Genomic DNA, 27913 nt, shown 5'->3' with positions numbered 1-27913 from the left:
CAGATCCTGCCGAAGAAGCTGATGCGGACCATCTGATACGGGTGTGCCCTTCACTGAACTCAGCCAGAAAGCGACACCTAAGGGGCACAGGCCTACATCATGGAAGACCCCCCGAGCTCCAGCGGTGGCTGTGGGAACCCAACCACCGCTCCCTTATTGTGCTTTCCTTGGAGAGACGGGTTCCACCTCTGCTTGGAAATAGGTTATTTTAAGCCAATGGGCATTTTATCGCAAAAATATTAGCAGCGCAACACGGAGAAAGAAACTCACAATACGAACGTTGGACATCAACTTCGTCCTATGGGCTACTCTGTTCGTCTGTGTGTTCTTTTCGCAGGTAATACGTACTCAAACCAACACTAACTCGGCAAATTTCAGCCTTATTTCTAAAGCTTAGCCAAAGGAAAAAAGAAGAGTGTGATAAAACAATCACCAGAGTTTTCTTACAGAATTAGGTCCTGCATCTCATCCAGAGCAGCCGCTGTTTTGGAGTGTCCGCAGAAAGGCAAACGGCGGACAAGTTTTCGCACTGTGTTGGGCCTCACATCAAATGATTCACCACTCCTTAAACTCATGGAAAGCTTCTTGTTGATATGGTGCAGTTGTCGTCTGAAGGCATCCATGTTGCGCAACCGCCGCCGGAGCAAGAAGTCTGCGACGATATTCGTGATGCAAGCAATCGTCAGATCCTGCAGGTGTTCTGGTTGTCCGCTTGTAGCTCCAATGCGGTCCGTGAATCGGCTGATTTCCACCTGATCGGAATAGAAACAATGGTAGGGGACTTCAGTTATAAAAGCTAAGCTGCTATTATAAAATATAAGCAATAATTTGTAAAATATATCCGTATGCACTATACTACATAAATACTATATTATATAATTATTGTAAATGTTAGCTTCTTTATTAAAAGGTATTATATGCTTGTAATTGACTGAGTGAAAAACACCTTGTTTTAAGAGTCGCGTGTAGGGTAAAGGTAATGGATGTTTAAAATTGGCATAAATACTAGACATGCAATCTCTCAACTATTAAAATAACTCTATCGTATTTTTGTTTCATGTATACGAAGAAAAATAAGGAAGAAGGTAAATATATCTGAATTCTATGCACTGCCCAGCTGTGAAGTTTTAAGAAGTTTTATATTTTCAGTAGTAATGTCAATGCTTGTACACAGGGCTTTATTTATCTTTGTTGTACGCGATGTTTTTTGATGCACAAAGTCACACTGCTGCTTTTGATCAGCAAATAGGTCATCTATACCTGACTTTCTCGTTCGGACCAGCACTTACCGGTTGAAACCTTTCTCGCAACAGAAAGAAAGTATCAAATGTTTTGCGACTATCTAGATATCCCCTTAACACTCAAATTTTAAAGCAGGTAACCCAGAAAATTAATTTCGGCTAACTTATCCGGTTTTAAGGGTTGTTCGTTGAGAAGAATATGTTTATGGGGTTGGATTTGTCATTGCGGCATAAAAAGAGGACAAACGCAATCAAACACCAGCACTGAATATTGCCCAGTTAGAGTGGCTTCATATCTCCGGGAAAGTATTTATCGAACACGGCAGCGTTCTCGGAACTAAAAAGGTCTGGAACACACGGTTGAAGAGAGAATGCAGTGCTTCGTAAGTTGGCGTGCTGGCATTGACACAAGGATGTCGCCGTTGTGATATTAGCTTCATTGAATAATTCATGTAGGTAACCGTCAAGTACCGGACCATCTTCACTAACGTGAAACGCGGGGAGCGGCGAAGTATACAAAGATTGTATGTCTCTCTCTTGCCCACTTGCATGCCCTGTTATACGCGACATCCAAATTACGAAGACGGAGAAGATGTGAAATTCGAACCGGAGAACCACAAATTGTAAAATTAAAGCGAGTACGGAGCGAAAAAGAAGCAAGGAAGCCAGCGCGACCGAAAGACCAGTGTATCGGCGTGTTGTTTTAGTAACGCGTTTTTGCCCACGAAAATAGAACGTTCTAGCGCAGAGCATTGAAAAACGAATTTCCTGGTGTGTTCTTTTAGTACGCGTTACGTACTAGCGCGAGGGATCGGAAAACGAGTGTGGCTTTGTTTTAGTACCGTCACCACACGCGAACACGACCACATAAGACGACGACTGCCCGAGCCCCTAATGGGCGGCGGCCATAAAAATGCGAACCTTCACATTTATTCAGCTTTCACGTCTTTCTGTCAAGAAAGGGAACGTATAAACGTTAGAAGTATGAATCTCTGAATTCTCTTCTGCATACAAGCTGGTTTGAACATTCTACCTTTTTTGTGCATAAAGCTGAGTCACAGCGGAGCATAGGAGGCCATTGTTTTGGGCGTAGAGGCTTCCAGTATCACGAACTGCTTTTGGCGCGCGTTTATCATCTGCAGCTAGTCATCATCATTAACCTGTTGTACCTTGTTGGTACGGAAAGGGTCTCTCTGCTTGAGCCCGCTTAATAAAAAAGCCATTGTCATATTGGAGCAGGTAGCATTGAGCGGCCGTGGCGGAGAAGGCGAAGGAAGGAGAGATAGGCGCGGGTGATTAGCGCTGTCCGCCTATTCTGGTTGACTTGATTTGATTTAACGCGCCGATGCAATACAGGCGATGAGGCGCGCCGTAGTGGAGGGCTCCGGATTAAATTTGACCACATGGGGTTATTTAACATGCACCCAAATGTCGTACACAGGGCCGCTTTTGCTTTTCGCCTCCATCAGAAAAGCGGCCGCCCCGGCCGGGAATCAAGCCCACGTCCTCGTGCTCAGCAGCACAACACCTTAGCCACTGGGCCACCGCGGCGGCTTTCACTTACTCTACAAGCACTCGGCAAGCAGCTGCCTGAGATTGGTGTCGACTTTCCATAGCTGCGAAAACAATGGGTGGCTTGTTCGAGTGGACGACCTAGCGTGAGTCTCGAGAAGGGGCTTTGCGGGGCGGGCGAGTTTGAACCTCTGTGAGTCCTAGGTCACGTGCAACCACGGAGGTCCGGGTTGCGCACCACCAAACACTGCTGTTGCGCCCGCCATCGCGAGCCGGATCACCCTTGGTCTGAGGACGGAAGGAACCAGTGTCTTCGGCCACCAAAACGACTCCAGTGCCGACAGCCGACCGAAAAGTACCGCCCTTTCCCGTGCTAGAGCTAACCGTCGTCGCGGAACTGTTCCTGCATACGTAACGGGCATTCTTTGACGACGTACGTGTGCAGAATAGCGTGCTCTATGTGTTGCTTGTTTCGCGGCATGAAGTGCTGTGTACCGTGAGCGTTCAGCGTGTCTTGCACAGAGTAAAATGCTTGTCGCTTTGGCTTTGTCATTGTAGACCTGTCTTCTCTGGCTAACATACAGGCAGCCGGGATTTTTATTGTACCTTGACAGCAATAACTCCGCAGGAATCAGGCGCATGTAGAGAACGGTGAGCGCGCACAAATCGATGCTTATCAATGACACTACCTTAAGCTAAAACGAGTGCTTGAATTTGAACGTGCAGAAATAACCCTACGGAGCAAGTATAACTTCACTGCAGGAAGCGCGGTGATAGCCTTCATTGAAGAAATTTTCATCAGGATTTGTATACGAATAACGACGCCATTGCAGGTCCTTCGTCCAACTACTCGCAGTACGTCTTGTCGCACTCCTAGCCCCTATGCACGCAGTTGTACAGGTTTGGCGCTCTTCTCGACTGGGTGCCACACAATGCTTTGTACCCAGCCTTACTTTCTGCGATGCTCCCTGAAGCTGATATTACAGGCCAATCGCCCTCTATTGAATCGTTTTCAGTGTATGCACCATTCTTGGGTCTGTTGAAATTTCCAATTCTCGCAAACTCCATCACTCTATCTTGCCTAGAATTGTCTCCCACGCTTGCATCACGCCTCGCCTTCCTCCCATTTCGAATTAGAGATTGCATTTCTTGGCATAACCCTGTGTACATTCTCTGAAGTTTTCTTTTCGAGAGCGGTGTCATCTCAGCCCAAGAAGACAAGGAACATTGAAATGATACAATTATAAGTATGGACGATGAAGGGCCAACATACTTCGCAAATCACGAATGTTCTCGCAAGTGGACTTATTGGCAGTGGCTAGTTCATTCAGTGCTCTGGAGAGAATTCATCGAACCAAATCGGTACAGATTTAAACCGTCGCATATACCATGGTATTGGGTTCTTTCCCTTTGCATATGGGGAAGACGGTTTAAGGTTCTGTTTGTTGGTAATTCTGTGCCCGTTGATTCTTGCACTCACCGTCATGCGTTCTTCTCCAGACGCTGTGGCGAATCCAACGTTCTTAAGCGTGCTCATGCAAAATTTCTTGTTTTCAGCCCATGCCTCATCATTGAGAGATACGAGTCCTAAAAGCACCAAATTGAGTTGAGTTATTTCCCCAGTCGGTTCAGACCCTTTTGCTATTACTGTCAAAAAACAAGCGCTTTTGCAGGCACACTGAGGCAACAGAGAACAGAAATTTGTATAAAAATGGCCGCGTATGTGCTTGCGTTGCAGACCATGACGTTAAAGGCGAAGTCAAATCTCTAGTGCCTGCCACGCAACACCTCCCTCTCCCATCTCAAGCTCTTCTCTCCTAGCCCTCCTTCCATTCAGCTACGATCTGCCCCTATCCTGCGCTGCCTTTACCACGCCCACTTAAGCATCCCTTTCTCGTCCTGCTCTCGTTTCCACGTCTCCGATTTGCCTCCGATTCACTACTCACTCCTCGCTCCCCTCCATGGCCAGTCGCCCTATTGTCGTCCCATCTTTCTCTCCCATCCCTCGGCTTCCCACCTTTGATTGATTGATTGTGGTGGTATACTCTTTGAAACTTGGTATTGTCGTATCATCTTACCAAGTTAAGGACTAATACATGTATGTTTTGTATACTAGCGCTGCTCTGAGGGCAGGCGCAATTTATTTTCTTTTTATTGCAGGGGGTAGCTACCCTCCGCATTATGCCCATCTCTGGTTTTTGTGCACCAGCATTCTAATCTTCTTTTACACAGCTCGGCAACCTTGTATTTAGGTTCCTCTGTTCTACCCTGAAATCCTAGGGCTTCTGCAAGCCGGATATTTCCCTCTTGAAGATTTGGATGCATAAACTCACATTCTAAAACTATTTGCCGCATAGTTTTTGTTTCTTTTCCGCAGACCACGCATACCCCATCATTTTCTGTATTCATCCCCACAAAGCTCTTATTTCTGAACACCGGGCTCGACCCCCAAAAAGCGCAGTGCTGCCATTGAAATAATCGTAGAAAATTTCCTTTCTGATGTAGAATTTCTCTGCTCTGTACACCTCTAACGACGTTTTAGCATCCCTTTTTGCTCTCCATTTATTCATTTCTACCTACCTTGCTTCTTTTTTTGTTACCTTGGATCTCTTTGATTCTCCCCTGTTCTTGCCGTACTTCATCGTTAGCCTTCGAGTTTTCATTAACCACTGCTTGTCCACGCTTTTCATGCATAGGTGCCCAAAAACTTTAGCTGTGCACCTACGTTGATCCAGTGCTCTCAGCCTCCTTTCATAACATACTTTACTCTGAGCTTCTGAAACTTCAAACGACGCCCGGCCCATATCTCTTTGCACAGCTTCGTTAGTTGTTTTATCATGTGCTGCTAAGGCCAAACGGCCTACCGTTCTCTGGTTCACTTCAAGGCATGAAACAGGGTCTTATTTTAGGCAGAGTACTGCATTCGCAAATGTCAGGCCCGGCACCTTTACTCCTTTCCGGGAACCATTTCTCTCACTACTTCATATTTGTCATACCCCCACTGAGCTCTATGCTTCGTTATAGCTGCATTGCGCTTTCCTTTATTATTAAGTTGCTCCTCGTGAGTTCTTAAGTAGTTGTCCGCTTCATTTACCCAAACCCCCAAATATTTATATTTTTTGACTCTGGGTAATTCGCCATGCTGAATTCACACTGAGCCAGTGCTGGTGCAGTTGAAAAAAAATTACACCCTCTTCTCGTAGGAGAACCCTGAGTAGTATGCGAAGCAGCCATGGGGTCGACTGAAGTTCCCATTAGTTTTCAGTTCGTCGTTTCCGTTGACGTTCAGTTTCGAATGCCTTCGTTGTACCAGTAGCTTCTTGACGTAGTTAGAATGCGTGAAGGACATAAGGCGCGTTCGTAGCACATGCTCCCGTCTGGGTTTCTAGCGCAATGGGAAGAGCGCCACGTACCTCCCGTTGCGGCCAGAGAGTCGTGGGATAGAAACGGGGCACCACCTAACTATTTCTTTTTATAGTGGACTGCGCTGACGTCATCCCAAACGCTGACGGGGCTGAAGAGACGCGCAAGTGCAGTACATTGCGGACGGCGGACAACGACAACGAGGGAGGGAGGGACACAGTCCCGAGCATGAGATGCTTTGCATCTAAAACACTGTTCCCAATTTTTCAGAGCTAAACCTTAATACCCGAGGTCTGTGGCTTCCTGGCCACTAATATTTATGAGCCGTGGCATATCGCTCTGATTATCAGGTATTAGAACAATGTCCATGTCCTCTGCGTAAAACATTCCCAGAATACTCTGGAAGAAAACTGGAAGAAAGTCAATGACTTTCTTCCAGTTTCTTTTTTAAGCCCACCATGTAATGCATAAACAGTATTGGGCTCAAAGGGCATTCTGTTTCAGTCCTCGATGGTTGTTGACCCGCTGGGCGCATTTCTGCCCTTGCGATGTCAGGTGCACTCTATTGTCTTTATAGATTGCTATAAGAAACTATATGAATCCTAATGTAAGCCCTTTAGTTTCAGCCCAATCCACAGCAGTTCTCTGTTTAAGTTGTCATGTGCACGTTTAATATCCAAGAACGTAATCCATAATGCTCTAGTCTGAGCTTTCGCAATTTCAATGTACTGTGTTTTCACGAATAAATTATCATCCGAGCGTCTGTCTTGTTTAAACCTATTCGGCAGTTCCCCAAGTATTTCATTGTCTTCCATCCATGCTTGAATTTCAGATTATATCGCCTGCAATACGAACCTATACACCACTGACGTTACTGTGAGTGTTCTGTATAAATAAATACGGGCTTGGTTACCTCTGCCTTTATATAATAAATTTCTCCCACTATTTAACCAATACTCCGGTATTTGTTTTGTATGTATCACCTTACCAATTGCCCTCTTAAACGGTGCCTTACTTTTAGATCCAAGCAGGTTTATCAGCTGCATTGGTATTCCGTGTGGGCCCACAGCTGCTTGGGAGTAACGTTTTGTTCCGATTTTTTCCAATGAAGGTTGCTGACACTTATTTCTCTTTGCGCAGTCTTCTGTGGCGCTGATGTCATCCGAGCAGGCTTCCCTGTCTCTATTGCTCTAAACGTCTTACTAATCACTCGATGAATGTGCGCCAACGAGTGCAGTCATTCTAAATGTTTCTCCTCTTCATCAATCAATAATTTTTGATGGATATCGTTCCTTAGGCTCAGTGATTTTACATAGTTCCAAAGGTTCTTGAATGCGCTTTTGTCCTGCCTTCGTATTTGGCCACCCATTGTTCGCTGTTTTGTTTTCTCTTCGCTTGCACCTTTTTCTGCACTTCTAGTTTTTTCTCTCGGTAGCTATACTGTTTTCCCTTTACTACCTCAGGTTCCATACCAGTTTCTTTGCCTCTATATGCTCTCTCGACACCATTTTTCGCTCGTCAATAGCCTTTTTTATTTCCTTATTCCAGCAGCTTCTTTGCTTTCTCTTCCCTTTCCGCCGGTTTTGTTGCTCAGCTTCATCTGTCTTCCGCTTTATTAACCAGATATTTACGTCATAATCCCAAGTACTGTCTGGGTACGTTTTGATTTTTAACTGTTGATCTTTACTGTTTAAATGATCATATGTAACTGTTTATGGTTCAAATTAGTTCCCCGGCTGTACCGATTTCTAGATTTGTGAGGGTTGTGCCTCCAAAGTGCAAGGTAAGCCGCTTGTGGTCGCTTCCTAAGCTGCCTTTTCCAGTTTCATTTATTCTCATTTCCCGCAACCATTCGTACACTGTTTCAGAGATTTGACCGTAGTCAATGCTGGACTGTCTGTTACCGCTTTCGCACGTCATTTGTCCGCCACACTTGTTTTCTTTGTTTACTACTACTAGCCGGTTTTCCGCATATGGGTTTATTAATACAGAACCATCAATACAGAACCGAAATCTTCTCTGTGGGCATTTATATCTCCTACTAAGATTATTTCACCTGAATCTTTGAACTCGTTTATATCACTTCTCAAACAGTTTACCATTTCCTCATTTTCCTCCCTAGCTCTACTTGCGGTGCACATATACAAAACCCCTAACCATGTGTTTTTACCCGCAATGGTGCCTTTAACCCAAAGGTGCTCTTTACAGCTTTCGTGCACTCTCTGCCAGTCGGTCCTTTATTTAGTGAGCATGCCAACGCCCCCTCCCCATCTCTTTATTCCTGTGGTCCTGTTGCATCCTTCCCAGACATAATTGTCTATAACAGGTGGGGCTTGTATGTCTCGGAGGCGTGTCTCGGCTAAGGCGCACACTTTCATTTCTTCCCGTTCAAGTTGGTTTTTGATTTCTGCCCACTTACCAGGTTTCCTTCGCTCTGCATATTTATGTAACTCATTAAATATTCATTGCATTTCTTTTTCTCTTTTAGCTTTTCACTTACGTGGTTTATTTCTGTGTTTTACTAAATTGTTCCCGCTATTGTTTCCACTTGAATCGTCTTTGTCCGTATTCTCAGCTATGTCTATAGGTTCCCCGGTAAGCTTTTGCCCTGTCTGTCTCCCATCGTTGAGTGTGCCTAAGTCCCTCGCTTCCCATTTTTCGCGTAGGTCGCCTTCCTTAGCTTTGCGGAGCCCCCCCAAAAAGCTGCCGCCCTCCCACCTAAGGGCCACCCTTCCTTGTTTCCTAGCCTGAGGCTGATGCGAATCCTGCCCACTGAACAGGTTGCCTGTGTCTAATGCTGCCCAATACCCTGTTTACGTTTACCACTTCAATCCGAAGTTGCCTGCCACTCCCTTCGATCTCGCTGCTAGCAGCGACTACTGCGCGCAGCGAGCAGCGAGTACCTCTTTCTCCCAAAACTCTCACTCATAATTTCTCCCTCACCCCATCTTCTCTACTACTTTAGAATAATCCTTTCTGCCACATTTCCAGCCTCTCATCTCCTTCCAGCTAAGGAGAAAAGAAAGAAAAAGGAGGATAAAAGGAGGGGTTCCCTCATATCGATGATGATGATGATGCCCTCAGTTTTTGGCATGTACCACAATGGGGGTTTGGCCAGTGCTAACTTGGTTGTTGAAATACGTGAGGACCTCAAAATACTAATTTATTTGCGGAAAGACAGATGCCGTAAAAGGAAACTTCGTTATGAATAACACCCGAATTATCATTAATTTGCACCCTTTAGCAATTCAAACAAAAATGTTGAATGCAAATATCTATATGCTTCTTTGCATACTCCAAATTTGTTGTGCCATTAGCTAATATAAGTGGAATTAATAAAGACAACCCCAAACACCAAATTGGGTCCTTCAAAAGAAGTTGTCTATGTGCTGACAAACGGCGAGAGGCGAGAAAAAAATGTTCGATGTTTGAGGGACCTGGCACCGCACACGTAGTTCTGTAGGTGAAAGCCCTGATCTGAACAGATAGAAATTTAGCCTTGGAATCCTGCAGCGCAGCTCGGTGAAGGTAACTTCGCATTGCGAGAACCACAAAAATGAACATTCCAGCCGAATTGTAAATGTTGATACTCTTCAAATGATAGGAGTGAATCTGAACGAGTAGCGCCTAAAGGCCAATATCGTCTTAATCTTGGAGAAACAAAAAGAGCCAGATTAGGTATGCTGAATTGAACGAGAGCTGTGACCGCGAGATTAGCTATATGGTCTGCTAGCTCGTTGCCCCTGATGTCCGTATGGCCAGGGACCCAAGACAAACGTACCTCCTTGACGTACCTTGGAACAAAAAACTATAATGTGCGGTACAATGGAGAGTCGGAAGAGGTAGGTAATGCCTATATAACTGACATCTAATCGGGTAATATCATGATTTATGGTACATGCTGCGGTAATTTCCACAGAGTGAGAGCTATTGCTAAAAGTTCTGCCATAAAAATGAGTGTGTAGTCCGGGATTTGTAGCAAATTACTTCAATCTAGAGATTGTGAAAAGATGCCAATTCCAGCTTTCCCGCTATGTTAGATGCATCAGTATAAATAACAGAAGAAGCAGGATACTTGGATAAATATTCATTTAAAATAACGGTTAATAGAGAGCGTGGGAGAAGTTTTGCAGCCGAGGAGAAGGGGTTTTTAAAGAAGAACTCACTTTCTCGCTCAGTAGTGGATACCGGAATAACTTCATATAGCTTAACAGAAGTGCAATCCTGGCACGTTTGCATGAATAGCACTTCCGGGGAAATAGGTTTAGGCCACAGGGATGTAAAAAATAAACTCGTATCCCAAATAAACACTGGCTTGGCAGCTACAGAGGGGGCTCCGTACATGGGGAGGTAAGTTTGAACCGTCAGCAAGAAAAATCGGACCCTGAGTTCAGAAACGCGTGCCTCTAAGTACAAAGCCCGGTTCGAGACGAACCGGGGGAGGCGAAGGCGAAATCGAAGAATGCTCCTCTCCAAAAGGTATAACGGTCGCAGTTTGTAGATAGGGCAATTGCAAAACAAGACGCAGCCAAACTCCATGACTGGCCGGACGTAGGATCGGTACAACAGCACAAGTGTGTCCTGGAGTATTCCTGCTGGTTTTCCACATAGCCTTTGAATGCGACCAAATGCTCTCTCCGCTTTCGTGACTGATGCGTTAATATGTGTATGGCAATTAAGAGCAGAAGTGTATGTAATACCATGATACTTCATCGAATCCACCTGCGGAATGACTTGATTTTTGTAAGCGAGAAAAATTGAAACTGGTTCTGCAACCGCGAAGACAAGTAGAGCATTGTTCGACAGATTTAACCTTAAATGAATGCTCTCAAGCCATGTCTCCAACAGAGATAAATAGGCCTTAAAACGTTCATATAAAAAATGAATGTCGACTTCGGCCGCAAAGAACGCAATATCATCCGCATAAACGCATGTTGTTACATCTTGGAGAAGACGAATGTCACTTATAAGGATGTTGAAAAGTAAAGGAGATAAAACCGATCTTTCAGGCACACCTCTAGTTTGTGGAAACCCTCCTGAAAATAGCCTTCCGTTCGTACAAAAGAATTCCCGATCGGCAGAAAATTCCCTAATCCAAGCAAACAGGTATGGAGGCAGGTTTCTGCAGGCTAGTTTGTTGAGTAAGATACTATGCTCGACACTGTCTGAAGCTTTAGCTGCATCTAAGGTCACTAATGCCGACACCATTTTTCCTTTTTGTGCTAAGCGGATCCTCGCCTCTACCTCCACATGAGCATTCCAAATAAAACATCCCCGCCTAAAGCCAATCTGTGCAGGACTAAGTACTGGCCTGTCCTGCATGACCCAAGCCATTCGTTTAATTACTATTCGCTCTATTAATTGTATCAGGTTAGAGGTCAGAGCAATGGGCCTTAAGTTGTCTAAATCGAAACCCTGACCTGGCTTTTTTGGAGCAAAATTATCTTGCACACTTTGCAGTTGAGTGGCATCCAATAAAACTTGAGGGATGAAATTATTATACTACATTCAATAGAACCGGTTCAAATTCCTCAGCCAAAAATTTAACAGCACCAATAGTCACGCCGTCAAGCCCCGGCGCCGCAGATCGTGTGATGGACAAGGCCGCCGTCAGATCAAAAGATGAGACTTGCATAAAATCATCCGTTTCTGGAGGACCGATAAGACGGAAGTTATTACAACGAGAAGAAAAGCGAACCGCAAGACCTCTAGCAGAGCGCTCAAGAATGCGTGCCTCTTCAGCAGAAGTCAAGACCTATGATGATTGTAACTGCTGGAGAGAAACCACCCGGTTGCTCGCCATGAACCTATATCGCGCTGCGTTATTTTTAGAATTCGAAAGAAAGTCATTGACTTTTATTATGTGATCCATTTTAGCTTTAGCGACTATACGTTTGAACACTGCTTCCTTGTACTTATAGTTTATCCAAGTTACCGGACAGTGATTGTGCAGGAGAGACCTCAGAGCTGCTTTTCTACGGTGATTATCTCGGCTACAATCAGTGTTCCACCAGTTAAAGACATTTGTCTGGGCGGAACTGTGACTGTGAACTCAGCGCTTTTTGCTGCTGCCTGCAAAGCCTCCATCGTTCGCTCAGCTTCTACAATGGAATCAGTGGTCTGCATTGATGCAAAGCAATCCCACTATGCCCCCTGATAAAGTTGAGCATAAAAATGTTTTGTTTTCTGACCTCAATTCTAATTAGGGGGATACCGGCTGTAAACTCAATAGGAAAATTATCACTGCTGAACCGCATAATAATGTACCCCAGGACGAGACTTGTACATTGCCTGAGGCGAAGGTCAAGTCCAAGGCGGATCGAGATCCCGCACGCGAAAATGCCATTGCCCGGGAATTATGACAGCAAAGACCATGCTGCTCCAGCTAGTGCCAGAGCTCTAAACCATGAGTATTTGTTCTGAAGCCCCAAGAAACGTGGTGAGCATTGAAGTCACCGGCCACAATAACTCTCGATTTACTGGCTATAAAATTGTCCAGTTTAACTACTCTACGGAAGTCTACCGGAAAGTACACATTTCCGAGGGAGATCGGAGGACTCCCAGGAAGAACCAATTTTACCGCGTGAACTTCGCCACTGGGTGACATCAGTTTCAACGAGGTAAATGCTCTATGACAAAGGTTTGAAGAAACTAAGGTTAGTAATCCACCCCTCTACTATTGCGGTTTAACCTGCGGACCCAATAATTTCCCAAAGCAAAACATTTGTGTTTAGTAAGCCATGATTCTTGAAAAATGACAACATCGGGATTGTAATTTGCAACAAGACACTTTAAGAAGAATTAATGGAAAAGAATTATTGGACAAAATTACCAAAAGAAGAATTAATGGAGAGGCAGTTTCCCTGAACAACCTTCAGAGATGCTATACTGGCTCGAGTACTGTGGACGCAACAATGGCGCCCAGCATATGAGTGCCATTAGTTGCAGTCGTTGGGGATGCCTTTTTGCTTGCTCGTTGTGCCTTTCTGCTTGCTGGTTGCTTGCGTGCAGCCTTAGCTTCATCTAGAGGGAACATACGCCTCTTATGTTTTGTGGGGAGAAACGTAGTTGCAGAAACGTCATTCACTTCTATGACGGAGGAGCCGTGGATGTCGACAGACGGGGCAGCTTTTGCAACCTTGTCATTACTAACAACCTGAACTCCCTTTGGAGCGACCGACTCGTCGCTATCCCAGTCTGAATCTGATACCGCTGTATTCCTTGAGGAGCAACCTGCAATGGCCTGGGCATCATGTGTTTCAGACTGAGTTACAAGCTGAGGTTCAGAGGTAGAACATTGGGCCTGGTGGTCAATAGGAACAACCATAAGTGAGGATCCTAACTTTGTCGCCAAAAGGCTTGTGATATGAGTCAGCGTGAGAAGAGACTTGATAAGCAGAGCGACCACTTGCTGCATTACCTGCGTGACGGACGTTTCAATTACTGGAGTTAGAGTAGCTGGAAACGCGGCGGCAGTAGCGGCACTGGTTTTGTGAACTGCAGCGCATAACCCTGAGTACGACTTTTCAACAGACCCGACGCCTCAAACCTATAGAGCAGCGGTTTTTTCCCGTTATCTCTAATAAGGCATATTCATGAGACGTGGCCGTTCAGTTCGAATACGTTGCTTCGTGGGCTCCCTTACAGGGACCGCCGAATTCGATGTCTGATCGGCAGGTTTGGGCATCATGACTGTCTGCACACTTTTTGCACCTGAAACTTGACTTACATCCCCGAAATGTGTGGTCAAATCTCCAACTCTTCCAGAACTGCAGTGGCCTAGGCTCCAAAGGGTCTACCCTATGCACCAGCGGCCATGCCATCCCCTCAGAGGACATTTTAGTCCTGCAAAAGTCATGATAATGGACGCGGTAGGCATCCGCTTTCCATTCTTCACTATGCTACAGCGGTAGACTGCCGTCATACCAACCAATTTGAACTCCTCTAGTACTTCTTCAGGGGACTGTGGGATCAACGACCCGAACAATTCCCTTCACAAGCGAGGTGCGGCGGAATTAAGGCGTTCACGGGAACCGAGGCAAACGATGTGCACCGCAGCAGGTCCGTTACACAATAGTGGTCTTTGGATCGGCACAACAGGCCTGCCCTGCAATATTGCCGTACTTCTGAGATGGCCATGTAATCCTGGCTCACTAGTTTCAGCTGCTCTTGAAGGAGCTTGGAATTTTTCCTAATTTTTGTCGCCTCCTTCTATTTTCTCCTCCTCTCCTCCTTCCTACCTACTTCCCCTCCCATCTTATTTGTTACTTCGTTGTACCCCCTCGCAACTTTCCTCTTCGCTGATTCGCTCGCCCTTCAATTGCCGTGATCAAGGCCTATATTCTTTTCCACTCCACTCTATCCACATCATTTTTCAAATACGAATATACGAAACGCAGATTTTAATGGCCAGTAGCGCATCTTGAGGGAATGTGCGTTCAAGTATAGCCAGTGTATTATTGCCGCCATCGAGAACATTGCAATATAACCTGTCGCAATTTTTACTAGGTCAGTAAAGTTTAGCAATAACATTGATGCTAAAAACGTCAGCTTGGCTCGTAAGAATCTGACGCGGTGATAGCCAGGGTGAAGGTATTAAACTTAAACGTGGGTAATTTACGGAATGTTACTCTTCTAGAAGGATACAGCGAAAATCAGATTCTTCATTAGAAGCTACTTCAATCTGTAAATGTTTGTGCCTCTAAGCGTCAACGCGTCGGTGCCAGCTATGATGACGTCTATTTAGCTATTTCTGCATGGACGAGGGCAATTATGACGTTAATTTCAGTGATAGCATCAAATTTTCCCAAAGATTTGAGTGAACTTTGCCGCTTTTGTTGCAGAGTGTACTTATGTTGTTTATACTTTGGAGAGATCCAAATTGGCTCACTTACCCGGGTAGTTTTCAAAGTCCAGAACATACCATGCAGACCGATTTAGTAACTCGTCTTTTAAAAAGAAAGGTCTTATAGTTTCGATATTGTTCAGTACCACCACATACTTGAAGTTCTGCCTAAGTCTGAAAGGGGATTCAGGTGATGGGTATAGCAAATACCAGGAAGAATATCAGGAAGTTTCCAAGAACCACCGACCGGGTAAGGACTAGTGCGCTGCTGCTATTAGTCTGGAGTGTTCATCTGGTACACGTTTTATACTCTTCCAAAAACGGCACCAAAGCTGAATCACCATTTCTATACACTGCCAAAATGTTGCAACGCCTTCGAATGAAGGCAGTACCATTAAGCCGCGCAGCGTTCCAGGTAGCGAGAGTGCCAACACTGGCGAAGCACTAAAATGATGGGTGCCTGATGACGGATTTTAAAGGGGCCCTAAATAGGTCGCGATGTCAAGTGCGCTATCGCTGATAAGCACCCTTTTGTTTCCGTGTTTACATGTAAAGTCTTGCCATCACTCAACGGAGCTTTTAAGTAGCTTTTTTGCTTTTGACGTCGGCCCTTCGTCGCAGCGAACAAGGAAGACTACAGCACCGCGATTGGCGGGTTTCATCAAATGCTGCAACCAATCAGTGTTTCCGGCTCTGGGTGAAGCCGCAGGGTGTTTCGGCGGCTCCGGAGGCATCTACGAGAGCGATACTCCGGCACGGCGTATGTTTGTAGGGACGAATGTCGACCGTCACCATCCGTCACACGAGATTAGCTGAGTTTATCGATATAGCGCGCCGTTTACAAGTTAAGGTTGCAGCGGTGGTGTAGAGGTAGAGAATTCGCCTCGCGTGCAGAAGGACAGTGGTTCAAATCCCGGTGCCGGATAAGTCCCACCGGATTAAACAAAGAAAAATCCGCGTGTTGATGGAATTTCAGAATGGGGCTTGAGGTGCGGCCTGACCCCGGCGGCCATTGCCGGTAACGCACACCCTCACCAGAGCAGGATTGGCCATTCTGGTGTAGATTAATGGCCACAACCTCCCATGAATACGCCAATTAACCCACGGCCCTCAGTCTCCAGTGGCTGCGAAACAACTGACAACGGTGGCGGTCCGACCTGTTACGCAGCAAAGGGTGCTAAAAGCCCTAGAGCCGGACAGGCTGCCATTGGAATCTGAACCTGGCAACGTTTAACACAACTCTATCCAGCAAAGCAAGTGTAGAGGCGTTGTCCGAGAAATTAGAGGGCATTAAATGGGATGTCATACGGCTCAGTGAGTTTAGATGGACAGGTGAAGCCTTTACGATGCTGAAAAATGGACACGTCCTATGTTACCATGGTCTAGTTGAGAGAAGAGAAGTGGGAGTGGGATCTATAGTCAATAAAAGCATAGCTGGCAACATAGACGAATACTATAGCATTAACGAAAGGGTAGCCGGTCTTGTAATTAGGATAACTAGGAGGTACAAACTCAAGGTGGTAAAGGGCTACGCGCCCACATCCAGCTACGACGACCAAGTAGTGAAGATGTTGAATCGACAATGGCTAAAGTACGAACACAGTATACTGTTGTTATGAGAGACTTCAATGCTAAAAGTAGGCAAGAATCAGGAGGAAGACAAGGCAGTTGGGAACTGTGGTCTGGGCTGTAGGAATAACTGGGGGGACCTACTAGTCAAGTTCGCAGAACGGAATAATCTACACATCATGAATACTTTATTCTGCAAATGGGAGAGCCAGAAGGGGGGGTGGAAGAGTCCGAATGGGGAGCAAGAAAGTGAAATAGACTTCATATTGTTCGATAACCCTGGCATCGTGCAGGATGTAGAAGTGCTCGGGAGGGTAAGGTGGAGTGAACACCGTATGGTAAAATCTCGAATTAGGCTAGATTTGAGGAGGGACCGTGACAAGCTAGTACGAAAGTAGCCCATTATTGAGCGAGCAGTAAGACCTAAAGTTGAAAAATTCAGAATCGCACTGTAGATACGATATTGAGCTCTTACCAGGAAAGCAGAGTTTACGACACCGGAGCCAGCGACAATCTTACACGTATTATCACGGAGTGTGCAGTAGATGTCGGGGACACGATGGCTAGACAGGATACTGGTAAACTTTCCCAGGCGAAGAAAGATCTAATTAGAAAACGGCAAGTCATGACAATCACCACCTAGCTGACAGAATAGAACTATCGGAGCTTTCGAAGTTAATCAATAAGCTTAAGACAGCTGACATACATAAGTATAATATGGAGATAATTGAATATGCTGTAAAGAACGGAGACAGCCTGAAAACACTGAAGAGGCGTCTAGGCGGGGAGGAAAATCAGATGTATGCACCGAAAGACAAGCAAGGCAATGTCATCACAAATAGGCATAAAATAGTCCTACTAGCCGAGGAGTTCTAGAAAGATCTGTACAGTAGCCTGGACATCCAGGATAACCCCGAGCGAGAAAGTAGTTCAGAGGAGATGGACATCCCCCCAGTAACGACAGAAGTAAGGAAGGCTTTGAAAGAAATGAAAGGGGGCAAAGCTCCTGGTGAGGATCAGATAACAGCCGACCTCTTGAAAGATGGCGGAGAAATTGTTCTTGAAAAACTGGAAAACCTGTATACGCAATGCCTAATGACCGCAAGTGTACCGGAATCTTGGCAGAACGCGAACATCATCCTAGTCTATAAGAAAGGTAACATGAAGCACTTGAACAATTACAGGTTGATCAGCTTACTGTCACTCGTCTGCAGGGTACTTACCAAGGTAATCGCTAACAGAATTTCTGGCACCTTAGATTTCAGTCAACCTAAAGAGCAAGCAGGGTTCCGTAAAGGCCATCCAACAATGGACCATATTCACACGATCAATCAAGTGATAGAGAAGTGCGCTGAGTATACTGAACCCCTATATACAGCCTTCATAGATTATGAGAAAGCATTTGACTCGGTGGAAATCCAAGCAGTTATTCAGGCATTACGGAACCAGGGGGTAGATGAGCATTGTGCAAGAATACTAGAGGATATCTAGAATGGGTCCACGGCTACCATCATCCTCCATAAGGAGAGCAGTAAAATACCTATAAGGAAGGGCGTCCGACAAGGAGACACAAAGTAAAGGTTGTAGAGGTTCGATGTTGTTCCTTGAAGATGATGATGATCTGCGTTGGTGCCTGATGGTTGCGGCACTTGACGACACGACGACGATGGTTGATGGAGGGTTTTTCAAAACTGTATATTTACACGGAGATACATATACAGAATATTTACAGACTGAAGATAGACAGAGTAAGAAATAAAATGGGGTTATAGGTCAGCTAAAACGTTGTGCACGCGGCACCCCCGTCAGCGACGGACCCTGACCTTAAAGCTACCCAAGTGGTGCGGTCCTCCCTAGCCTAACCTGGCTAGCCCGGCAATACGCCGGCCGTGCATATCACATTAAACCTTGAGGATTCGACCCCGAGACCTCGTGTCTCGTGGTTTTAATGGGTTACTTAGGCCCCACCCCCGATGCACAGGCCAATCAGCATCTCTTGGCGATCTGATTGGGCGGGTTACCACATCCGGGTTTAAACCGCGGTGGGCAACGCCCCCCGTAACCCTGAGACATCGGTCACCCTCTCTCACAACAGGAAGAAGGAAAATATCAAAAGCAAACCAAACACAGCAAACACTCAAAAAACCCGCGAAAACAGGTGCAAGCGCCAAGGACACGATTCCACGAACGTGGTCTGCATGCCTGTTCCCACGCATCTCGTCCGAGACAGGACAGCTATTCAAGCCAGCTGAAACCCATAAACATCCGCCTTGACGACCCGGCGCGTCCCAAGATTCTCCGGCGTTGACAGGCGATGCCCCGTTAATTGGACCGTGGGCCAGAAACAGCGCGTAGGGACAAAAGGACGCGGCGGCCGGCTCAGGCGTCGCCTCTGCCGCGCCCATCCCGGGCCGCAACGCGCGCTCCCTCGCCCGCCTCCGCTCCGAGCGCGCACTGGCCAACAAAAGGAAAGCTATCGCCGTAAATCGGCCGCTGTCTAACCCCAGTTGACAGCTCCACGCTCCCCGTCTCCAGCCGCTCGACGGACCAAATGATTTTACAACCCGCTAATGGAAACTGCGGTGGGGCCCGAGCCAGCGGCCGCCATGCCCTCGGGGTTCCATTTGAGTCGCCAGGCTACCAATGTTTTTCCACGGCTACACCACGCACTTCGGCCAAAACGACGCGACAGCGCAGCTGCGACCCCAGACAATGTGTCCTTCCGCGAACGGCATGACCCAGAGACCGCTTGCTCTTAACGAGCTGGCTGCCATAAAGTCATTCATTCCCACTTCTCGGAACCGCCGCTTCCCACGCGTTCGACTTTGCAGCGTCGCTGGCGCCTGGAACCCTTACACGCCCGTCACAAGATTCACGTAGGGGCCCACTGGTCACTACGGGAATAACACCAACTATTTACAAGACAGGCGAGAAAAGCGGCAATGCAAAACCACACGTAACCCCTCCGCACAAGGAAACTCCCAAAATCCTTAGAGTTCCACAAGGAAGGAAATGTCTCCAGCTCAGCACATTGTTCGTAACTCGACTTCGAGTCCACTGCGCCCCGCTGATCACTGGCACGCACGCACACACCACTTCCACCGTTGCCTCTATCAGCAACGTGGTCGGTCACTGTTGCAACCCTGAGTCCTCCCTCCCCGTCACCCAGTCACGAGCACTGCCGTCCGAATCCCAACATGCGTTCGGAACCCGTGACAACGCGTCAGCATTGTCATGAGCGCTTCCCTTTCTGTGCTGTACAACGACATTGTACCTTTGTAGGGCTAGCGCCCAGCGCGTTAACTTGGCGCCCTGAGGCGTAGTCAGGGTGAGGAACGAGAGCGGGTTATGGTCGGACACCACCGTCACCTGAGCGCCGAAGAGCCAAAGATCGAACTTCTTCAACCCCCATATAACCCCGAATGCTTCCCGTTCGATTGTCGACCATCTGGTCTGCGTGGGAGAGAACTTATGGCTGGCGAACGCTATTGGGCGCTCAGAGCCATCTGCAGCACGCTGCGACAGGCAAGCGCCCACTGCAAACGCGGAGGCGTCAGTGTAAAGCCAAAATGGCTTGTTTTGGTCTGGCGTTGCAAGCGTCACTGCCTCAGAAAGCGCTGCTTTGAGCCGTTTGAACGCGCTTTCGGCTTCGGCGGACCACGGTATCTTGTTAGAAACCCTCTTTCCCGTCAGTTCTGTCAACGGCCTCGCCACCTCGGCGTAGTTCGGAACGTAGCCTCGGTAATAGCCGCATAGCCCCAGCACACTACGTAGTTCCTTTTTAGTAGTTGGTGCTTGCAAGCCCTGTATGGCCGCTAACTTTTCTGGGTCTGGCGCATGCGTCCCTGATCCTACCACGTGCCCTAAGTAGCGTATAGAACCACATGCGATTTGACACTTCTCAAGCTTAACCTGAAGGTTTACCCGCTCTAAGGCCGTGAAGACCGCACGTAAATGCTGCAGGTGTTCCCCGAGCGTCTCGCTGAATACCGCGATATCGTCCAAATAGGCGCAGGCGTACTCGGAATGCGGCAGCAAGAGCTCATTCATTGCTCGCTGAAAAGTCTGAGCGGCATTTTTGAGACCGAAAGGCATAACCCTCCACGCGAATTGCCCTCTGGGACACACAAACGCGGTTAGGAGCTGAGCCGATTGCGCCAACGGCACCTGCCAGTATCCCCTCCGGAGATCGAGTAGAGTTATGAAACGTGCCTTGCCTACTCTCATTATCAGCTCCTGCTGCAGGGCCATGGGATACGCGTCCGCTACAGTGCCGGCGTTCAACCTACGGTAGTCCACGCATATCCTCAATGAGCCGTCCTTCTTAGCAACACATACAATTGGATGTGCATGTGGGCTCTCACAAGGGAAAATCAAGTCTCCCTCAAGGAGCTCATCGACCTGCCTGCTCACCTCCCCTTGTAATGCGGCGGGTACGCGGTAGGGCCGACACGATTTTGGGGTGAACCCTTCCTCTAACAGAATGGAGTGTTCCCTCACCTTGGCCATTCCTGGTTTGTCCTCAAACAAGCCCTCGTGCTCTGCGAACACTGCTCGAATGTCAGCTCTGGCTCTTTCCTCCAGATGAGCTGTCATGCTTTCTGGGAGGACCATGCCACTGGAACGCTCATCTGTCAGCCGAGGCGCATAGTCGACCTCACCAAAAGCCCCGTCCTCGTCAAACATAACACCCACTGTGCTCACTCTGCTTTGGTAGGGCCGCAATTTGCTGGCATGCACAAGCTTTCTCCCTCCTTCTGGCATTTCCACGAAGTATGAGTGCTCCCGATGCCCTCCGACGACCGTGCCGGGTCCTTTCCATTTAGGAAACATTTTCCCGGGGCGCTGATCGTCGAACACCAAAACTGCTTCGCCCGCTTGAAAGCTCTTGTACGCAGCCCGTTTATTGAATTGGCTCGCGTAGGCGTTTTGCTGCTTCCTGCTCATTAGCTCGGCCGCCTCGGCGGCGCGATCTAGCCTCGCCATCATGTCTCTCATGTACGCCGATGGGGACGGCCCTAGAGCCGCCGGCACGGTGCCCTCTCCTTCCCACATGCGCCTTGCTACGGAGAGCGGGCCGCTTGGCGTTCTCCCGTAAAGCATCTGAAAGGGTGCAACCCCCGTCGTATCGTGCGGGACCTCCCGATAAGCCCACAACAGGAACGGGACGAACTTGTCCCAGTCCCTCCCTTCTTTTTGTATAGTGTGGGCCAACATGTTCTTAAAAGTGCGGTTCCACCTTTCGACGGCTCCGTTACTTTCGGGGTGTCCCGGCGTCGAGAACCTAGGGGAGCAGCCCAGTTTTCCCAGAAACTCCTTCGTGAGCTCCGCGGTGAAGTTAGTTCCGCAGTCAGATGCGATAACCTCGGGTATGCCCGTCCTGGTGAACACGCTCAACAGGGCGTCGCAAGTCGCCCTGGCACTCAAGGAGCGCATGCACACCACTTCCGGCCACCGTGTGCACAGGTCGACAATGCACAACGCGTACCTGTGGCCCCTAGCCGACGGCGGCTCAAGTGGGCCTATCACGTCGACATTGACCTGCTCGAAAGGGTATTTCGGCCGCACCAGTGGCTCTATAGGTACACTGTCGGAGTGTCGGAGGTCTGCTCTTGTCTGGCACCCGTGGCAGCTGCTGCAGTAGCGCCTAATCTCGTCTTCCATGCCTGGCCAAAAAAAGTTGTATTTTATCCTGGCCTTTGTTTTACGGAAGCCCAGGTGACCCCCCCAGTTAGACTCGTGAGCCACCTGGAGCACTTCCTTTCGCCTACCCTCGGGAAGGACGAGCTGCCTCACCGGCTGCCCCAGTAGCTTGTCTTTGTGGTAAAGGAGCCCTTCGCGGATGATCATTCCTCCCTTTCCTGTTCTGCCGTTTTTCCACGCGCTTTGCAAAGTCTCGTCGCTTTGTTGCGCCCTCCGGAATTCGGCGGACGCACTACTTTCGCCCGCCTCTTCCAGGCCCGATTGTTCTCCTCCGGCATTATCCTCCCTGCTCTGACTGCAGCCACCCTTCGCGCCTATCTGGGAAACCGCAACCCGGAGCCCTTCGGTTCCTTCTCGCGCCTCTCCGGCCTCGCGCCCCGCCAGCTCGATCTCCGCGCGCGCGGTCGCTTCCTCCTCGCCCACCGTTACGAGCCCTTTCATGTCGCACTCATTTGTGAGCGACTCCCACGCTTCTCGGGAAAGCAAGCAATCTGTTCGTGAAACGAGCTTGTCAGTTAGCGCGCAGAGCACTGGCACTGTCTCTCTTATCTCGGCGAACACGCCCGTCTCGCGCGCAATGTTTAGGGGCACCACCGCCAACTTGGCGTTCACTTTCTCCCCAAAGGCGGAAACTAGGCCAATGGTGCCATGCGGCTTAACTAACTCCGCGGGAACGGCACTCTCGCGGAGGACCGTGATTTCTGCCCCCGTGTCGAGGATCGCGCCGATCTGGCTGTTCAAACATTTCAGAGTGACTGGCTGCAGCTCACTGTGCGCGCCCTTGACCCCCTCTGTCGCCACCCGCGCCGACAAGCTGTTGTTGGTGTTGCTCGGAGCCTGGCTTGGCTGCTTTTTTGTACCGTGCGGGCACTTTGCCTTTTGGTGACCGAGAGCCCCGCACGCGAAACATCCCCTTGGCGCCCGCTTATCACCGAACTGTTTCGCGGCACCCTGCTTCGGCGGTTCTTTAGCTCCCTTCTCTTGCCGCACATAGGGGAACTGGGCATCCTTTGCTTCTGCTTTCTTGGATGCGCTGCCTTTCCCCTCCGTTTCCTCAAATGTTTGCAAACGGGCCGACAAAGCGGAAGCTTTCTCCCATTTGTTCCCTTCCTGCAACGTCACGTAGCGCAGTGCGCCTTCCGAGAGGTTATTTTTGAGCTGATCTGCTACTAGTAGCTCCACCAGCTCATCGAACGTCTTCACCCCTCTCGCGTCCAGGTAGAAATTGAGGTAGCTCTGAATACGCGTGGCAAACGGTCGCCACCCTTCGTTTGCCCTTTTCCTCGTCGTGAGGAACCGCCTGAGATACTCTCCTGCTGAAAGCTTAAGCTCTTCGAGCACAGTTTTCTTGAGCGTCTCGTAAGCTTTGTGTTCCGATGGTGTGAGGCGCGTCGACAAAAACTGCACTTTTTCCGCTATTAGCGGAAAGACAATTTGGCCCCACAATTCCCGTGGTACCGCATACGCCTCCAGTGTGTTCTCGACGGACTCAAACCACACGGGCACTTCTGCCTCTGTGGGAAATTTCGGTAGCGCTCCCGCCAGCAGCTTCGAAAAGTGACGGAGCTCCGCGTGTGCGTCACGGCTAGGCGGCGTACCTGAATTCTCTCCCGCGCCTGTTCCGGAATTTCCTTTTGCTCTTGTCACCTCGAGCTCAAGCTCGAGAGCTTTACAACGCTGGGACACCAGCCTTAGCTCGAGCTGCATCTTTGACATCTCAGGGTCAGATGAACCTCCCCCCTGCTCTCGATCCTCGTCCCCGCTCATCGTTGCAAGCCTACACTTGTCCGGGTTTAAATGCCCGAAACGCGTGTTCATGAAACACCAAGACTCAATGCGGACAGCAGTGCTCGCCCCTGGGTGACAGAAAAAGGGGACTCACCTTCGGATGTGTAGTCGCCCGTCGCTTCTCCGTCTTTCTCCCGGTGGCTTCTTTCGCTGCTGCTCGTCGCTGCACTGTCCGTGCCCAGTCTTCGGTGTCAGCGGTCGCTCTTGCGATGCGCCGCTACCCCAGCAGTCTCTCCGATGACGTGTCAGCGGTTCCGTCGATGATGCTGGTCCCGGCGAGCTGTCGCTCGCTCGCCGTCCCGCTGTCTGCCCGGGCTCCCGGAAGACGAGGTCTTCCCCGCGTTGCAGATGCGGCTCTTACTTGTTCTTCAGTCAGTAGTCGCCCTCCTTGTTGCCGTGTGTCGCAGATCCTGCCGACTGCGCCAGCAAAGGTTGTAGAGGTTCGATGTTGTTCCTTGAAGATGATGATGATCTGCGTTGGTGCCTGATGGTTGCGGCACTTGACGACACGACGACGATGGTTGATGGAGGGTTTTTCAAAACTGTATATTTACACGGAGATACATATACAGAATATTTACAGACTGAAGATAGACAGAGTAAGAAATAAAATGGGGTTATAGGTCAGCTAAAACGTTGTGCACGCGGCACCCCCGTCAGCGACGGACCCTGACCTTAAAGCTACCCAAGTGGTGCGGTCCTCCCTAGCCTAACCTGGCTAGCCCGGCAATACGCCGGCCGTGCATATCACATTAAACCTTGAGGATTCGACCCCGAGACCTCGTGTCTCGTGGTTTTAATGGGTTACTTAGGCCCCACCCCCGATGCACAGGCCAATCAGCATCCCTTGGCGATCTGATTGGGCGGGTTACCACATCCGGGTTTAAACCGCGGTGGGCAACGCCCCCCGTAACCCTGAGACATCGGTCACCCTCTCTCACAACAGGAAGAAGGAAAATATCAAAAGCAAACCAAACACAGCAAACACTCAAAAAACCCGCGAAAACAGGTGCAAGCGCCAAGGACACGATTCCACGAACGTGGTCTGCATGCCTGTTCCCACGCATCTCGTCCGAGACAGGACAGCTATTCAAGCCAGCTGAAACCCATAAACATCCGCCTTGACGACCCGGCGCGTCCCAAGATTCTCCGGCGTTGACAGGCGATGCCCCGTTAATTGGACCGTGGGCCAGAAACAGCGCGTAGGGACAAAAGGACGCGGCGGCCGGCTCAGGCGTCGCCTCTGCCGCGCCCATCCCGGGCCGCAACGCGCGCTCCCTCGCCCGCCTCCGCTCCGAGCGCGCACTGGCCAACAAAAGGAAAGCTATCGCCGTAAATCGGCCGCTGTCTAACCCCAGTTGACAGCTCCACGCTCCCCGTCTCCAGCCGCTCGACGGACCAAATGATTTTACAACCCGCTAATGGAAACTGCGGTGGGGCCCGAGCCAGCGGCCGCCATGCCCTCGGGGTTCCATTTGAGTCGCCAGGCTACCAATGTTTTTCCACGGCTACACCACGCACTTCGGCCAAAACGACGCGACAGCGCAGCTGCGACCCCAGACAATGTGTCCTTCCGCGAACGGCATGACCCAGAGACCGCTTGCTCTTAACGAGCTGGCTGCCATAAAGTCATTCATTCCCACTTCTCGGAACCGCCGCTTCCCACGCGTTCGACTTTGCAGCGTCGCTGGCGCCTGGAACCCTTACACACAATCTCTCCAATGTTATCCAAAGCATGTTTACAAGAAGTATTCCGAACGCTGGATTGGGAACAGGTGGGAGTAAGGGTTAATGGAGAATACCTCAGTAACCTCAGATTTGCTGATGACGTTGCCTTGCTAAGTAACTCGGGGGACAAATTGCAAAGCATGCTTACCACACTGGACAAACAGAGTAAAACCGTGGGCCAGAAAATATTATGCAGGAATTTAAAGTAATGATCAATAACCTCGGGACAGCACAGCGGTTTGAGATAGGTGGTGAGGCAGTGGAAGTGGTAAGTGAATATATCTAGTTAGGCAAAGTTGTGACCCCGGATGCCAACCATGAGCCAGAGATAATAAGAAGGATAAGAATGGGGTGGAGTGCATTCGGAAGGGATTCTCTGATAATATATGGCAGCCCATTATTGTTTCTGAAGAAGAATGTGTACGACAGCTGCATCTTACCGGTACTCACCTACGGGGCAGAAACTTGGAGGCTCACTAAGAGGGTTCCACTGAAATTGAGGACGACTCAGAGGGCAATGAAACGGAAAATGATAGGTGTAACACTAAGGGACAAGAAGAGAGCGGAGTGGATCAGGGAACAAACGCGTGTTAAGGACATATGAGTAGAAATTAAGAAGAAATGGACGTGGGCAGGGCATTTAGTGCGAAGGCAAGATAACCGTTGGTCATTAAGAGTAATAGAGTGGATCCCTAGGGAAGGCAAGCGTGGCAGGGGCTGAAGAAAGTTAGATGGGCAGATGAGATCAAGAAGTTTGGGGGGATAAATTGGTCGCAGTTAGGGCAGGACTGACGTAATTGGATAATAATGGGAGAGGCCTTTGCCCGGCAATGCGCGTAGGTAGGCTGGTGATGATGATGATAAGATATAAATAGCGCTGGCAAGCGCATAGAGACTTCTGCAGGCACAAACGCTGCGCGTGACCGCGGCAACCATCGGCCTTCCCGGTGCATATGGACCGCGCACAAATGGGCACACCGCTGCAGCTAAACCTCGTCGCGGTCCGGCAGATCCGGGCTATTGCTGGAATTCAGGTTACAAATACGTGAAAGGGGATAACAGCGGGGTGAAAGATTGTGCTGGGGATCGTAGTAGGCGCGGCTTGATAAAGCGGTGATAGAATAATCGCGGCGATGGTGTCTTTTTTGAGAGAACTTACTTGCCATTGCTAGCACGGCCGGGGCGAAAAGTAGTGCCACGCAGCCAGTAGTATAGGGAGCATGCGCGGCACCTGCTAAAAATAAAAAAGGCGGACGCACCACTGAGCGGAGCCAATGGCTGCGGGTACCCCGGAGTGCAAATGCTCTGACCTCTACGCAAATGCTCTGCTCTGACCTGATCTCTGAAAGGTGCCTCTATGTTGTTTTGCTCTAGCTTATTAGCTCGCAGCATCCACAGTGCTGTGAGGTGCGAGGAAAGAGTGAAAGCTCCAAGCCTTATAACATTCGGCACATGATTTAGGGCCCCTTTAAAATGCGAAAGGAGGAAAATATTGCTGACACAAAATTGCCTTGTAAAAAGCTGTGCAAATAGAATCCGAAGAATACTGAAACAAGAAATTTCACCAAACAGGTAAAGTACCTAGCTGCCCACCAAAAAACGTGCAAATTGCTGCAATAAGCGTGTTGCAGCTTGTCCATACTTCTTTTTGAAAACTCGGCAGCTCTAAATAACAAAATCGCACGGTATCTCATGTTACTCTTAAGACTATTATTCGAGAAAGAGTGAGAGGCGTTTCATTAAAAACGGACAGGTGATTGACTTGTTCCCACATATCCTTTTTGAATATTCACGTCCAAAATTGACATACCCTTCTTCTTCCTTCGTGACCATTTTGTAATGACCCCTATATTTACGCCTACACAAATTCTCTTTCTCGTCCACATTCCCCCGTAAATTATTCAAGCTGCCGGCTTGTATGGCACAGGGTATTTACGTTAATTACATATTTGCGTTAATGTTTACATTAAATAGATATTTAATTACCCGCGTAAATGAGTTGCCGTCATCAGCTGATGTTATTTTTGTCAGCTGATGTTATTTTTGTATTTACTTTGTCATGTACCTCAAAAGACTGCATTCTTCACTGTAGCTTCTTAGTCATCCGTCCTAAATAATTTTGATTATCTTTGATACACTTTGATTCCCAATAATTCATTTATGT

The 27913-nt window shown here is 48.6% G+C and overlaps 1 protein-coding gene and 1 long non-coding RNA gene across 2 annotated transcripts; both read right to left on the bottom strand.

The window, feature by feature from the left end:
• Positions 1-461: 461 nt before the first annotated feature.
• Positions 462-15104, bottom strand: LOC144142116 (uncharacterized). The gene is made up of 3 exons (XR_013316844.1): positions 15011-15104; positions 4234-4340; positions 462-752 (listed from the first exon to the last, which is right to left on the bottom strand). It is a non-coding gene; the product is annotated as an uncharacterized LOC144142116 (long non-coding RNA).
• A 4911-nt stretch (positions 15105-20015) lies between these two features.
• LOC144143402 (uncharacterized) lies at positions 20016-24000 on the bottom strand. Its single transcript, XM_077675162.1, has 2 exons — positions 21031-24000; positions 20016-20066 (listed from the first exon to the last, which is right to left on the bottom strand). The coding sequence occupies exons 1-2, from the start codon at positions 23998-24000 to the stop codon at positions 20016-20018; spliced, it is 3021 nt and encodes a 1006-aa protein (XP_077531288.1).
• Between the last annotated feature and the right edge of the window lie 3913 nt (positions 24001-27913).

The sequence above is a fragment of the Haemaphysalis longicornis genome, unplaced genomic scaffold (assembly GCF_048455015.1).
Source record: "Haemaphysalis longicornis isolate Haplotype H1 unplaced genomic scaffold, Haemaphysalis longicornis Haplotype H1 scaffold_6, whole genome shotgun sequence".
NCBI classification, from domain to species: Eukaryota; Metazoa; Arthropoda; class Arachnida; order Ixodida; family Ixodidae; genus Haemaphysalis; species Haemaphysalis longicornis.
The sequence above is the reverse complement of the archived record's forward strand: the minus strand, read 5'-3'. Positions and strand labels throughout refer to the sequence as shown.